The sequence below is a fragment of the Pipistrellus hanaki genome, assembly GCF_964339955.1.
Source record: "Pipistrellus hanaki genome assembly, chromosome: 1".
NCBI classification, from domain to species: domain Eukaryota; kingdom Metazoa; phylum Chordata; class Mammalia; order Chiroptera; family Vespertilionidae; genus Pipistrellus; species Pipistrellus hanaki.
The window spans coordinates 87441041-87455333 of NC_140503.1; the positions used below are offsets into that span (position 1 = coordinate 87441041).

At 40.1% G+C, this 14293-nt stretch overlaps 1 protein-coding gene across 3 annotated transcripts in view; it reads left to right on the forward strand.

Annotated features, from left to right (window-relative positions):
* Window positions 1–14293, forward strand: part of NUDT5 (nudix hydrolase 5) — a 42055-nt gene that overhangs the window by 17307 nt on the left and 10455 nt on the right. For all 3 annotated transcript variants that reach the window (XM_084876336.1, XM_084876335.1, XM_084876337.1), the window contains exon 3: window positions 12067–12134. In XM_084876336.1, the coding sequence (XP_084732462.1) occupies window positions 12067–12134 (68 nt within the window). The remainder of the gene's footprint in view (window positions 1–12066; window positions 12135–14293) is intronic.

Consider the following 14293-nt stretch of genomic DNA (forward strand, 5'->3'; position numbering starts at 1 on the left):
TTTCTTTTTTGAGGGGGGAAAAAATTGGTTCTCACCTGAACTAAAGTTGAGAGGGATAGGAATTTCCTAGGCTTAGAGACTTTCTTGGTATATGGGTGGTCCTGGCCATCCTACACTGTCAAAGAAAATGGAATGATAGCCAAAGAAATGAGGAAACCTGGTAATGTGAGAACCTGTTGTTAGTAAGTACACTGATCCTTACCTTTTTTTAAAGTGATCTCACAGAATTGTATTAATCATACTCCTTGGTTGATGACACACTCACATCATTGTTTTATGGATGTCCTCTTCTCTATCTTTATCCACATTTTTACAGTAGGGACTTTCCTCTTTAGCATTATACATGATAAGTATTGTCCTTGCCTGGGTCACAATTTAGCAGCTAATTGTCTGATCTTGGATTTCACTTCCTTCTCAGAGGCCTGCAGGTATCTTCTTGATACTACAGCTTTGGTAATAGAGTCCTTCTTTCCCTTATCTTCAGTCCCTGGCCTGGTAAGGATTTATCAGAGCAGCATCAAATCCTCAAGTGAGTTCTGTCACAATAGGATGTGGGCAGCAAATAACTAAAGCAGGTCACAGAGAAATATTGACAGGCATCAATATTCCGCCTAAGCCAATGCCTGGTCATATGGAGATCTAGGTATCAGAAACAAGTGGAAATTCTAAGATCTGGGAAGTCAGCAAGTTGTGGAGATCAAATCAAGAATAAATCAAAAAGGCAAGACCATTCTCAAAGGTTACACAGCCAGTGAAAACCACCCAGGTCTAGTCCTAGGTCAAAGGTGAGTAGAGATGGAAGGTAAGTGATCTTGATCTCTCAGTTCAGGTGATGAGAAAAATCAGACAGGGATCTTGCCATTTCCCCGCCTGCTTCGGCCTGCTGGTCCAGCCTGTCATGCAGTGTCACTGAACAACCTCAGATTATCCCCCAGTGGACACTGCCTGCCTCTGGCTATCTGCCTGTCCATTCTAAGCCTGCTTTGCCTACTAAACAATTAGATAAATTCATGCTGTATGGTGTGTACAGAAATAACCAAGCTGCAATGTGATAACTGTGGGAGTGAAAACCAGAGTTTGCAAAGAAAGCACATGTCATATCACTGAACATGGCTAGAAAAATGCTAACTGGGAAGCTGCTTCAGGTTCCCTAATGTCATTGGACTCTGAGAAATAAGAAACGATCAGTCTGTAGAGGAATGGTTTCTTATCTTAAAATGCTGTGCCTGTACATCCTCAATGAATTCTTTTTACTCCCAAGTCCAAGCAGAGGTAACAGTGATTTATCTCATCCACTAGAGGCCCGAGTGCATAAAATTTGTGCACTCAGTGGGGGGTGGGGGGTTCCCTCAGCCCGGCCTGCACCCTGTTGCAGTCCAGGAGCCCTCAGGAGATGTGCAGCTGCCTAATCTGGCAGTCAGACGGCCTTAGCACTGCTGCAGAGGCAGGAGAGGCTTCCGCCACCGCCCCTGCACTCGCCAGTCGTGAGCCTGGCTTCTGGCTGAGCAGCACTTCCCCTTTGGGAGTGCACTGGCCACCAGGGGGCAGCTCCTGCATTGAGTTTCTGCCCCCTGGTGGTCATTTCGCATCATAACAACCAGTCGTTCTGCTGTTTGGGTGATTGCATGTTAGTTTTTTATTATATAGGACTAGAGGCCTGGTGCCTGAAAATTCATGCACTGGGGGGAGGGATCCCTCAGCCCAGCCTACACCCTCTCATAGTCCAAGACCCCTTAGGGGAATGTCCCCAGGGGATCAAGCCTAAGCTGGCAGTCAGACATCCCGTGGCAGCCTGGGAGCCCTTAGGGGATATTCACATGCCAGCTTAGCCTTGCTATCTGGGAGATCAGGCCTAAGCCACAGTTAAACATCTTAGTTCTTCCACAGAGGCAGGAGAGGCTCCTGCCACCACTGCTGCACTTACAGTCATCAGCCTGGCTTATGGCTGAGCAGAACTCCCCCTGTGGAAGCGCACTGACCACCAGGGAAGAAATCCTGTATTGAGCATCTGCCCCCTGTTGGCCAGTGAGTGTCATAGTGACCAGTTGTTCCACCGTTAGGGTCAAATTGCATATTACCCTTTTATTATATAGGGTTGTATCCCTGATGCAGTAGTGTGTACCATTGGTCCCTTGATGTTCCTGGAAGATCTTACTTTCCCACCCTTTTTATCTTTGGTGCCAAATACACTGCAAGAGTCATAAAAATTGTAAAATTCTTCATCTTCTGGGATAAAGGCCCCACGTTTGTCTTATCAGGTATAGTACATCTTGCCAAAGTTGCTGTAGTTGCTGGGAGGTGGGTGAAGAGGGCTTTACTCTCTACTGCCTGCTTGTGGGAAATTATATCGCTTGTGCTGTACTTAACCTGTTCTAAAAAGCAAAATTTCACGTATGTTTTATTTGGCCTATGGGAATGAGAGAAATGCCTGTCATGTCCCTCCACCATGATCTGTTTACATGTAGGGGATAGGGAGATAGAGGAGGGACCAAAACCAACAAGCAGGGCCCCCAGTTGCAAATTCAAATGTCTCTAGGGACCAGAGGTACTAGAAATTATGTAACAGGCTGAGAGTTATTAATAAGGAATAGTGGGGGTGGCAGTGAACTAGAGAGATCATGCTCCTTCTAAAGGCCTTCAAAGGTAGTTTTTCCAACTTTTTCTTGTAAAAAATTGAAACATTCAGGAAAGTTTATAGCATAATACACACATGTATATTATCTACCTCTTCCATTTAATAATTATCAATACTTTTACATATTTATATATATGAATGTATGTATATATGTACCAAGACTTGATTATTTTCACTCAAGACTAAGATTTAGAGATTCATCCTTGCTGACATGTGTACCTCTGGTTTCTGTATTCCATTGTATAAATATGGATGGATGTACATTTATGTGAATGTGTGTTTTCTTTGTGTTACTGAGAAATATATCCTACCTAATAAAAGGGTAATATGCAAATTGACCATCTCTCCAACACACAAGATGGCCAGCAGGGGAGAGCAGTTGTGGGTGATCAGGCCAGCAGGGGAGCGCAGTTAGGAGCAACCAGGCCTGCAGGAAAGGACAGTTGGGAGGGACCAGGCCTGCAGGGGAGGGCAATTGGGAGGGACCAGGCCTGCAAGGGAGCGTAATTGGGGGGGACCAAACCTGCAAAGGAGGGAAGTTGGGGTGACCAGGCCTGCAGGGGAGGGCTGTTGGGAGTAACCAGGCCTGCAGGCAAGGGCAGTTGGGGGTGACCAGAGCAGCAGGGGAGGGCAGTAGGGGGTAACCAGAGCAGCAGGGGAGGGCAGTAGGGGGTGACCAGGTTAGCAGGGAAGGGCAGTTGGGGGCAATTGGGCTGGCAGGGGAGCGCTTAGGCGACAATCAGGCTGGCAAGTATGTGGTTCAGCGGTGGTCAGGCTGCCAGGCAGAAGCCGTTAGGGGCAATAAGGCAGGCAGGGAACCTTATTGGAAACCAGCAGACCTGGATTGTGAGAGGGATGTCCAACTGCCCGTTTAGGCCCGATAAACAGACAGTTAGACATCCCTCAAGGGGTCCCAGATTGGAGAGGGTAAATGCTAGGCTAAATACCCCTCCCCCATGCACGAATTTTGTGCACTGGGCCTCTACATATAAAAGAGTTAAGAGAATAATAAAGAGAACATGTGTATTTACCACCCAAGTAAAGAAATAGTATGATACCAGTTATTTCAAAGACCCCTGCATGCCTCTCCCTCATCCTCCACCATCAATAACCACCATACTGGGATCTCAATACCAGATATCAAGCTGTATTACAAAGCCACTTTTCTCAAAACAGCCTGGTACTGGCACAAGAACAGATATATAGATCAATGGAATCAAATGGAGAACCCAGAAATCGACTCAAGCCACTATGCTCAATTAATATTTGGCAAAGGAGGCATGAACATAAAATGAAGTCAAGACAGTCTCTTCAATAAATGGTGTTGGGAAAATTGAATAGATACATGAAAAAAAAAAAATGAAACTAGGCCACTAACATACACCATACACAAAAATAAACTCAAAATGGATAAAGAACTTAAACATAAGATGGGAAACCATAAAAATACTAGAGGAATCCACAGGCAGCAAAATATCATACATATGTCGAAGCAATTTCTTCACTGATACTGCTCATAGGGCAATGGAAACTAAAGAGAAAATAAACAAATGGGACTACATAAAAATAAAAAGCTTTTTCACAGCAAAAGAAACCATCAACAAAACAATAAGAAAGCCCACTGTATGGGAGAACATATTTGCCAATGTTATCTCCAATAAGGGTTTAATCTCTAACATTTAGAGGGAACTGCATGGCTATCAACAACAAATGACAAGTGCTGATGAGAATGGGGAGAAAAAGGAACCCTCATGCACTTTTGGTGGGAATGCAAACTGATGCAGCCACTGTAGAGAGCAGTATGAAGCTTCCTCAAAAAACTAAAAATGGAGCTCCCATTTGACCCAGTAATCCCACTTCTAGGGATATATCCCAAGAAACTAGAAATACCAATCAGAAAGGATATATGCATCCCTAAGTTCATAGCAGCACAATTCACAATAACTAAGATTTGGAAACAGCCTAAGTGCCCATCAGCAGATGAGTGTATTAGAAACCTGTGGTACATTTACACAATGGAATACTAAGCTGTGGCAAAAAAGTAAGAGTATTTACAATTCGCAACAGCATGGACGGAACTGGAGTGCATTATGCTAAGTGAATAAGCCAGCCAAAGAATGATAAATATCACATGATCTCACTCATTTATGGAATATAATGAATAACATAAACTGATGAATAAAAACAGATCCAGAGACAGAAATATTGATCAAACCTCAGAGAGAAGATAGGGGAGGATAAGGGTAAAGGGGAGAGATCAACCAAAAGACTTACATGCATGCATGTAAGCCTAACCAATGGGCATGAACACCAGGGGGTTGAGGGCATGAGTGGGGTGAATGAGGGAAGTAAAGGGGAATAAGGACATCTTAATCAATAAAGAAATTTTAAAAAATTCCATACTGATGTTTCCAAGACATTGTTATCCTTGTTTATAATTCCTACTGTTTTTATTTGTAGTTCAATCACATATGTTTGAATGTCTCCCCAAACAGTAGTCTTGTCTAGTTTTGCGTGTGTGTATACATACATAAACATATGTAAAAAAAAAAATTATATTTTATATCAGTTGCTGTGGCACCCATTTTCCTTCCTTTATATATATAAAAGAGTAATATGCTAATTAGACCAGGAGACCTTCTGGACATACTTCCAGACAAAGCCATGGTGGAAGGGCCGAGGCAAAGACAGATAGGGGCCATCAAGCCGGGGGGGGGGGGGGGGGCATTGGGAGTGGGCAGGCTGGCAGGCAGAGGGGTTAATATATATAATAAAAACCTAATATGCTAAGTGCCTAGTTGTCAGGTCATCCATTTAATCAAAGTGTAATATGCTAATGATATATATCTAGGAGTGTAAGGCTGCTCAACTGCTTGCTGTGACATGCTTCGACTGGTAGGTTAGCTTGCTGTTGGAGTCCAGACAATCGGGACTAAGAGAGAGGGGCTGGACATGCTCTGGAACCCTCCCGCAGTCCCTCCCTACTGGTCAACCTCCTGTGTCCCTCCTCAGCCCTCATCGTGCACCAGTGGGATTCCTCAGCCTGGCCTGTGCCCTCTCGCAATCTGGGACCCCTCAGGGGATGTCAGAGAGTCGGTGCACAATGCATATAAAGCTCTTGCTGGTGCCAATAGCAAATGTGTGTTTCAATCTGTCATTGTCAATCATGAATTTGGTTGACACTTCTATTACAAAGAAAGGGCAAGTAGTGATATTAAAATATTTCTTCTAATTTCCTTTCAATGTGCATGAATTTGTGCACCGGGCCACTAGTATACATATAATAGTATTCCTCTGTGATTTGATTATTTTTATTCAAAGTAAGATTTTGAGATTCATCTTTGTTGACATATGTATCTCTGATTTTTGTATTCCATTGTAATCTGAAGGAGCGAGGTCTGATGAATACAGTGGGTAGGTTAATGCTTCCCAGGCAATATCTTTTAACGAGACTTTAACTGGTTTTGAAGTGTGTGATGGTGTGTCATCGTGAAGCAAAATTACTTAGTTGTGCCTTCTGGGACATTCTGGTAGTTTCACGATCAAAGCGTGGTTCAATTATTTGTTGTCACTAACAATTTCACCTGGTTTTAGAAGCTCATAATACACCACACTTTCCTGATCCCACCAAACGCAGAGCATTGTCTTCTTTCTGAAGCAATTTAGCCTTGCAGTCGATGTTGACGGCTGACCTGGATCAACCCATGATTTTGTGCATTTGGGATTCTTAAAATAAATCCACTTTTCATTGCCAGTCACAATTTGATGCAAGACTTGGAAGCAACATTTTACTGAAGGCTTTTGGGTTTTCCATTTGTCTTTCGTTCAGTTGAGGTGGCACCCATTTTCCTTCCTTTAAAATCTTTCCTATTGCTTGTAAATGATTGGCAATTGTTTGTTGAGCAACGTTTAATCTTTCTGCAAGTTGTTGTTTAGTTTGACACACATCTTCATCCAGTAATGGTTGTAATTGTTGTTCTTCAAACTTTTTCGGTTGACCTGGATGTTCTTTGTCTTTCCCATTGTAATCATCACTTTTAAAGTGTTTAAACCAGAGTTCACAAGTATCTTGAGATGGAGTATGTTCAACCATAAACTTCCCAAAGTATACGATAACTTTCAGCCGCACTTTTCTTCAAAATAAAGAAAGTAATGAATTAAAACTTCCCGCAGATATCTCTTTTTTTTTTTTTTGACACAAAATTTGACGTTTTTATGCATAAAATATCTATGATGTTAACACCTTCAGCAAATTTGACATATGAAGTTTTGAAGCTTTGTTGTCAATACAACAAAATAGCATACATATCAAATTGCATATGTGTAACTCCATCTATTGAAAAAAATCTGAATTATTAACCAGTACACCTAGAATTTTGTGCTAACATGAAAGTCATTTACTTGTTTTACTTATTAATCTTTTCAGACCACATAACAATGAAAGTTTCCATGTGAGCCTTTGCATCCCTGGCATTGATAAGTAAAGAACAGTGGCTGGGTTTGTGTTTACTTTTCATTTTGTTTAGAGTACAAAATATACTTTGGGGTCAGGCTTTCTTTTGAGTATTTATATATCTTTTCAGCATAGCAAACTTTCAGAAAACTTTATTGAAAATTTTTGCTTGATCCTGTTGTATTTTAATTATTCTGTCTGTGTTGCTTTTTCTTGGGATGTTTATGTGCTACAAATGAGACTTAGTGTTGAGGCCAGTGTTTTGAAATATCCTAGAGATACTTTGTGGCTCATAGGATCTTTTGCAACTTTATATATGTAAATCTATCCTGAATTATATGCATGTGTGCATGGGCGCGCACACTCACACACACACACACACACACACACACACACACACACACACATATATATATATATATATATATATATATATATATATATATATAGAGGGAGAGGGAGAGGGAGAGGGAGAGGGAGAGGGAGAGGGAGAGGGAGAGAGGGAGAAGCCCAATACATGAAATTCGTGCATTGGAAGGGGGGGGGTCCCCTCAGCCCGGCCTGTTCCCTCTCATAGTCTGGGAGCCCTGCCATGTAGGTGGGAGAGGATCCTGCCAGCGCCACTGCACTCGCCAGCTATGAGCCTGGCTCAGGGCTTCTGGCTGAGTGGTACTCCTTCTGTGGGAACACACTGACCACCAGAAGAAAGCTCCTGCATTGAATTTCTGCCCCCTGGTGGTCATTGTGCATCATTGCGACTGGTTGTTCTGTCCGGTTGATTTGCATATTAGCCTTTTATTATATAGGACTAGAGGCCCAGTGCACGAAACTCGTGCATTCGAGGAGGAGGTCCCCCAAGCCTGGCCTGCACCCTCTCACAGTCCGGGAGCCCTGAGCAGGCCCAAGCCAGCAGTCAGACATCCTTAGCGCTCCCACCACCAGCGCTGTACTCTCCAGCTGTGAGCTTGGCTTCTGACTGAGCGGCACTCCCCTGTGGGAGCACACTGACCACCAGGGGGCAGCTCATGCGTTGAGTGTCTACTCCCTGGTGGTCAGTGTGCGACATAGCGACCAGTCATTCTGTCATTCAGTCAGTTTTCATATTAGCCTTTTATTACATAGGATATCCTATCTAATAAGACAGAATATGAAAATTGACCATCTCTCCTCCACAAATACGGCGGTGGTTGGGCAAGGACGTTGCACCCCGCCCAGCCACTCCAGACCTCTGGGCTGTGCACATGCACGGGCATGGAGCAGTGCGTGCGGGACGTCTGCTGGGGGATGGGATGCAGAGGTGGAGGAAATTAAAGGAGGGCGGCAGAGCGAAGGCGAAGGCAGAAGGCGGTGGCCAGAGCAAAGACCTGGGTCCCAGGTGCCGGAGAGAAGCTGGTGCCGGCAGCCAGGTGAAGGAAGGCCTATTCTTGCACGAATCTTCGTGCATCGGGCCTCTGGTAGATTATATGTATCTGAGTGTATTGATTATTTTACATATTTATACACACAACCCCAAGTTGTAGTTGTTTAAAATCTATAATGAGAAGTATTAAATTTACAACAATATCAAAGATGCAGAGATTTATGAGGACATTTTGTAAATAATGCTCTTCAGAGAGACTGACTACTCAGATGAAGAATTAAAAGGAAAATTAGGACACTGGTATTTTTAAAGCGAAAAGGTATCTTCCTTTAAGTATCTTTGGTAACTGAAAAATAGAAGTTAAGATTTTTCTAGATAGAATATTTTCATACAACTTAAGCTCCAAGCCTTCTGAGAAGCCCCTGAGGGAACTCGGTCACCAGCTAGAAAAACTAAGGAAGCTACAGCTCCACAGAGATCAAATGCTAATTATGATTTACACTTGGCAAGTTCAGTTTACTCTGTTATTTCTCAGTAATAGTTAGGAAACTTTCAAAAACAACACACAAGCTGGCTTTGATTGGAACATAAGATAAAGGTATGCTAAGGGCATGAGTAGAATTTAAGGCCTTACTTAGAACATCCCAATGTCTTTCACTGTTTTGTTTTTCTTTGAAAGTTGACTTTTTAAAAAAATAAATAGTTCTGACTCAGTTATAAATACATAAAATGGACGCAGTTTATTAGAATTTGATTATGTTAAGATAAATTTTGGAGACCAGAATCAAGTATTCTAAGCTGGTATGAACTCCAAATTGAATGCCAATCAAAACCAAAGCATGGGCCGGTCCCAATGGGAGCTCCTGTGTCCTTTTGGCCTTCATAACATGCTTTTTTTAAATAAATAAAAAGTAACTTAACCCTTTGCACTCCGAACTATTCTGGACATTGGCTACCAGCTACTCGACGCTACTTTGCGGCGGAGTGCGTTGAAATAACTCAATTCCCCGTAATCACTAATAAACTGCAATGTCCCCTGAGAGGGGACATCCGAGTGATATGCTAGAATTCCGATGTCCCCTGAGAGGGGACAGCGGAGTACAAAGGGTTAAAATTGTTTGATTCATTGCCCTGTAGTACTATCCTTGAAAGCTCTGGTATTTTTGTGAGTACCTTTAAAAATCTCCCATATTTTTTTGTCCTGGCTAATGTGGCTGTGTTGGTTGAGCTTCGTCCTGTGCAACAAAAGATCACCAGTTCAATTCCCAATCAGAGCACATGCCCAGGTTTTGGGTTCAGTCCCTGTTCCGGGTGTGTACCTGAGGCAACCAATCAGTGTTTCTTTTTTTTCTCTCTCTTACCCCCTCCCTCTTCTTTCCTCTCTCTCTAAAATCAATAAAAACATTTTAAATCTCCCTTATTTCTTTATTTTTCCCAAAGTTAATGTAAAACACTTAAGTAAAAGTGGAAATTTATTAATTTTAAGACGGCGTGTAAAATTAATTCAGAAAATATAATTGGTCATCTAATTATATATTTTTAAATATACTGAAATATAAAAAACACTGGTTTTATTTTACACACTTTACATTTCTCTTACAAGTCTAGAATCATACACAGTTCTTTTCTTTTTGAAGAAAAATATTGAAATCTTTAAAAGGTACTTAAGGGTTTGGTCAAGTGAATATAATAAAATATATTTGTATAAAGAAAAAGTGAAATTGTAGTCACTATTATATACTGACATTAGTTATAACCTAGTTTTAATTCTTAAAACAATTTTGATTAGCAAAGCTAAAAAAATGAATGTTTCAGTTAAATATTTTAAAGAGGTCCAGATTTTTACAAGGACATAATATAAGTTGTTATTCTATAGAACTTTCCTATTAAATGTCATATAGCCCTCCTTCTGTACACTTTATTTTTAAAAAGGTAAAATGCATAAAAAAAAATCATATAGGGATGTATGACATTATTGTATTGTGTATTTGCATATAACATGCAAAAATAAAAATCAGACTATTTTCCTGTTAAGTAAATAAATAAATAAAATATAAGTCTATGTTATGTGTGAATCGATCTTTTGGCAGTTGGTAGGTTGTTTCTGGTAAGAAGTGAAAGACGGGCCTTCTGGGCGCTCAGTTGGTTAAGTGTTGTCCTGTACACCAAAAAGGTTGTGGGTTTGATTTCTGGTCAGGAGGCAACCAAGCAATGTTTCTCTCTCACATCAATGGATCTCTCTCCCTTCCTCTCTAAAATCAATAAACATATCTAAAGATGAGTATTAAAGAACAAAGTGAAAAGGATACTCAGAAGCCTATAAGCTGCTTTATGTACACAGCGACACTTTCCTTTTAGTGCAGTGCAGTGCCATCGGTAAGTTAGTCCCAGGAACCTAGACTCAGTATCGAGGCAGAACAATGCTGAGAGTGCCACCCTCGGTTATTAGAAATCCAGTCATTGGACATGGTTTCCTCACATTCAACTTTGTTGTATAGCAGGCATGTCAAACTCAAGGCCCACAACGAATATTTTTGCAGCCCAGCCAATATAACAGTAAGAAACATCTTAATAATTTTGTAATTTAATCCTTACAATATCCTGTTATACATAATTATTAATAACGAACTACAACGTTCACTAATGACTGATCACTATCATCATGTTGCATGATTTCCCTTACACTCCTTACACACAGGCGCACCATTTCTCTCCACTAATACTGCAGCAAATATTTTAGCAGCCGATGGCCACGTCATTAATCTGGTACTGACTTGTTTGGTGTGAGCTTTTCAGAGAACAAGAAAAATAGGTTTATTTGCATTATGCTTATTAATTTATGCAGTTATTCAGTGGTAAATTAATGTTCAAGAAGAAATACTAACTTTTATTAAAATGTTCTGTTTTATGTTAATGATTACTCATTTATTTCAGCCCTTTCTATTCAGCATGTCTCTATCAAAATAAACCTATGTTTCTATGAAAATAGAAGCTTTTGTTTTTTGCAGCCCACATAAACTTAACCTTGTTTATTTGGCCTGTGTTAGCCTTTGACTTTGACATGCTTGTTGTGCATACCTATGGGCCTAGCCAGTGGCCATGGACAACAGGGGTTGGGGGCGCATATCTAGGGAAGGGTTTGGGATGGAAATGGGGGAATAAGGACAATTATGTGAGACCATAATCAATAAAATAAAAATTTTAAATTTAAAAAAAAAAAGAAAGTAAAATGCCACTGATGTGTTCATATACTAAATATATACATATATATGACTAGCACCCAGATCAGAGGCCAGAATAAGAGAAGCATCCGAGAGAAGCCCTCACTCCTTTTTGCTCCCTTCTGGTCTTCCTTCCCCATCCCAACCCCAAGAGTTTTCAACTCATTTCTTTTCACCTCTCAGTACTACCTCCAAAACTCCAAATAGAAGTAGAACCACCCGTTAGGAAAATAATATTTAATATACTCAACTGAAAACCTGCATATGAATTATTGGAAGGGAAGTGTGATAATTGGGAAGGCCATAGAGAGAATGTGAAAATAAAAATAAAAACTCTTCTAAATAAAAAACTCAGTTTGAAAGCTTCTAACTCATCTGTCGTCTCATCTCCTTTTAGTTAATTGCAGAAGGAAAATGGATCAAGTTTGAAAAAACAACTTACATGGATCCTGCTGGTAAAACGAGGTAAACTATATTTTTTCTTTTGTAAAATGCTTGATATTGGAGGTTCTCAAGTTCTCTATTTAGTGTTTGGCATAAACTTTGATATTTTCTTCATCGGAAACTATGTTATAGAGAAATCTAATTTAGCTGTTTTTTTATTGTTAGAATGTTTGAATAACTTACAATCTATGCATATTTATAAATATGTTACAATAACTAGTTACAATAACTAGTCAGGTAGTTATTTTAACACCATTCTCCCCAAGTAGATTAATGTGAACCTAAAACTTTTGGGACAAGGCCAATTTAAGCTGATAAAGCAGCAAAATCGTTAATAATACAGTGGTGCCTCACACAACGAACTTAATTCGTTCCAGGAGCAAGCTTGTTATGCGAAAAGTTCGTTATGTGAAACGCGTTTTCCCATAACAATACATGTTAAAAAAAATAATTCGTTCTGTAGCATAAAATATGCTAAGATGACATAAAAAAAAATATGCTAAGATGACATATTTTTATTTAGATACATCTAAAAACATAATTTTTTTTTTTAAAAAAACACACATTTTTTTAATTTTAAGACAGACTAAGTAGAGTCTACCGAATCTTGCACATCTTCATCCATTTTCTGCTTTTTGGCCGATGGTTTCATGAAAAACCTGTCCAAAGTTCGCTGTGCGAGGCGTTCGTTATGCGAGGCACCACTGTATAGGTTTCTTCCTTTTAATTAAACCAATTCTAACCTCTAAATTAGAATTAAAGAGGAAACATTGTGTTTGAGGTAAAAGTTACATGCTTAAACCTTGCTCATGGAAATGTAAATTGGAAAAGAAAACCTTTCATAAAGCATTTCACAACATGTATCAATTGCCATAAAGATATGGTTGGGGGCAGAGCTGTTTAGAGCCAGGTCACCATGGGTTCTGAGACTGTGCTAAGAAAACTATTTGGAATCAGTTTTATGCCTAAAGATGTTCACCAAAACTTTGTAAATATAAGGGAATAATTATTTTAGTGTATTCATTTGGTAAAATCCATGCATCCATCCACAAAGCAGATTATGAAGACAACCCAGCAATAATGAAAAAAAAAATTAGTAACTTGCTAACAAAATAGAAAATTATATATATGCTTTTTAAACTCTGTCAAATGATATGTAAGAAAAAACTAGAGTCATGGCCAGCGCGGCTCAGTGATTGAACCAGGAGGTCACGGTTAAGGATTCCCAGTCAAGCCATATGCCTGGGTTGCAGGCTCAATGTTCACTTCCAGTCTTCCTCACATAGGTCTTCCTCGTGGCCTCCAAAGAGGTCTTCCTAAAGCAGTGGCATTTCATTTTTCATTGGGAGAATGGAGTTCTGTACTTTGCAGTAGGCCACAATTTATAAATTAATAAAATGTTTTATATGTTACCTGATACAAAAGCATGTACTTAAGGAAAAATCGCAGCGAGAGAATCCTTTGTTTCACTGTGTGACTCATGGAAGAGGCTGTGAAATTAATTTTAGAAGTATAAAAGGATGCTGGCATTTGCCCTTTTGTTGGCATTCAGGACAGAATTGAAGTCATCCTCTTGTGGCCTTCCAATCTCTTGTGTTGGTTGACTAAAGAGAGGAAAACAAAACAGGATTTCCTATAACAAAGACTAAAAAATGGAATAACTTTAATTAGAATCAAAATTCTAAAGTTACAAGAGGTTAACGAGATAACATGCTCTTAATTCTCTAGCTTTGTAAATGAGAAAACTCTCAAGGAGGTTGTGGCTATGGGTTAGCTAGTAGGTAATTAGAGACTAAGATTTTCTTACTCAACCCAATGTACACATCTCAGAGTCCCTTTAAGACAATAAGAGCCTTCAAGGGCATTCTTGTTCTATTGTTTGTTATAAATGCACTTCTGTTTTATTGCTTATAATTGATGGCTTATTACTGCTTATTTATCTCATCTTAACCACTATAATGATGCTACTCTTTTCCCCTTATTCCTAGTGTATTTAGGATGGGACCTTCAGTGCTTTTCCTAGCACTGTCTTCTTCAGTCCTTAGGACTAATCTTAAGAGGCAGCAGAGAGAGCTATACGAAAAGGTGTTATGTCTCTTGCAATCTGTGTTACTGACATCAGAATTGCTTATGGTTGGCTTCTTGCTACTAACAGGAATGTTGGGCAGCTGTGAGTTGTC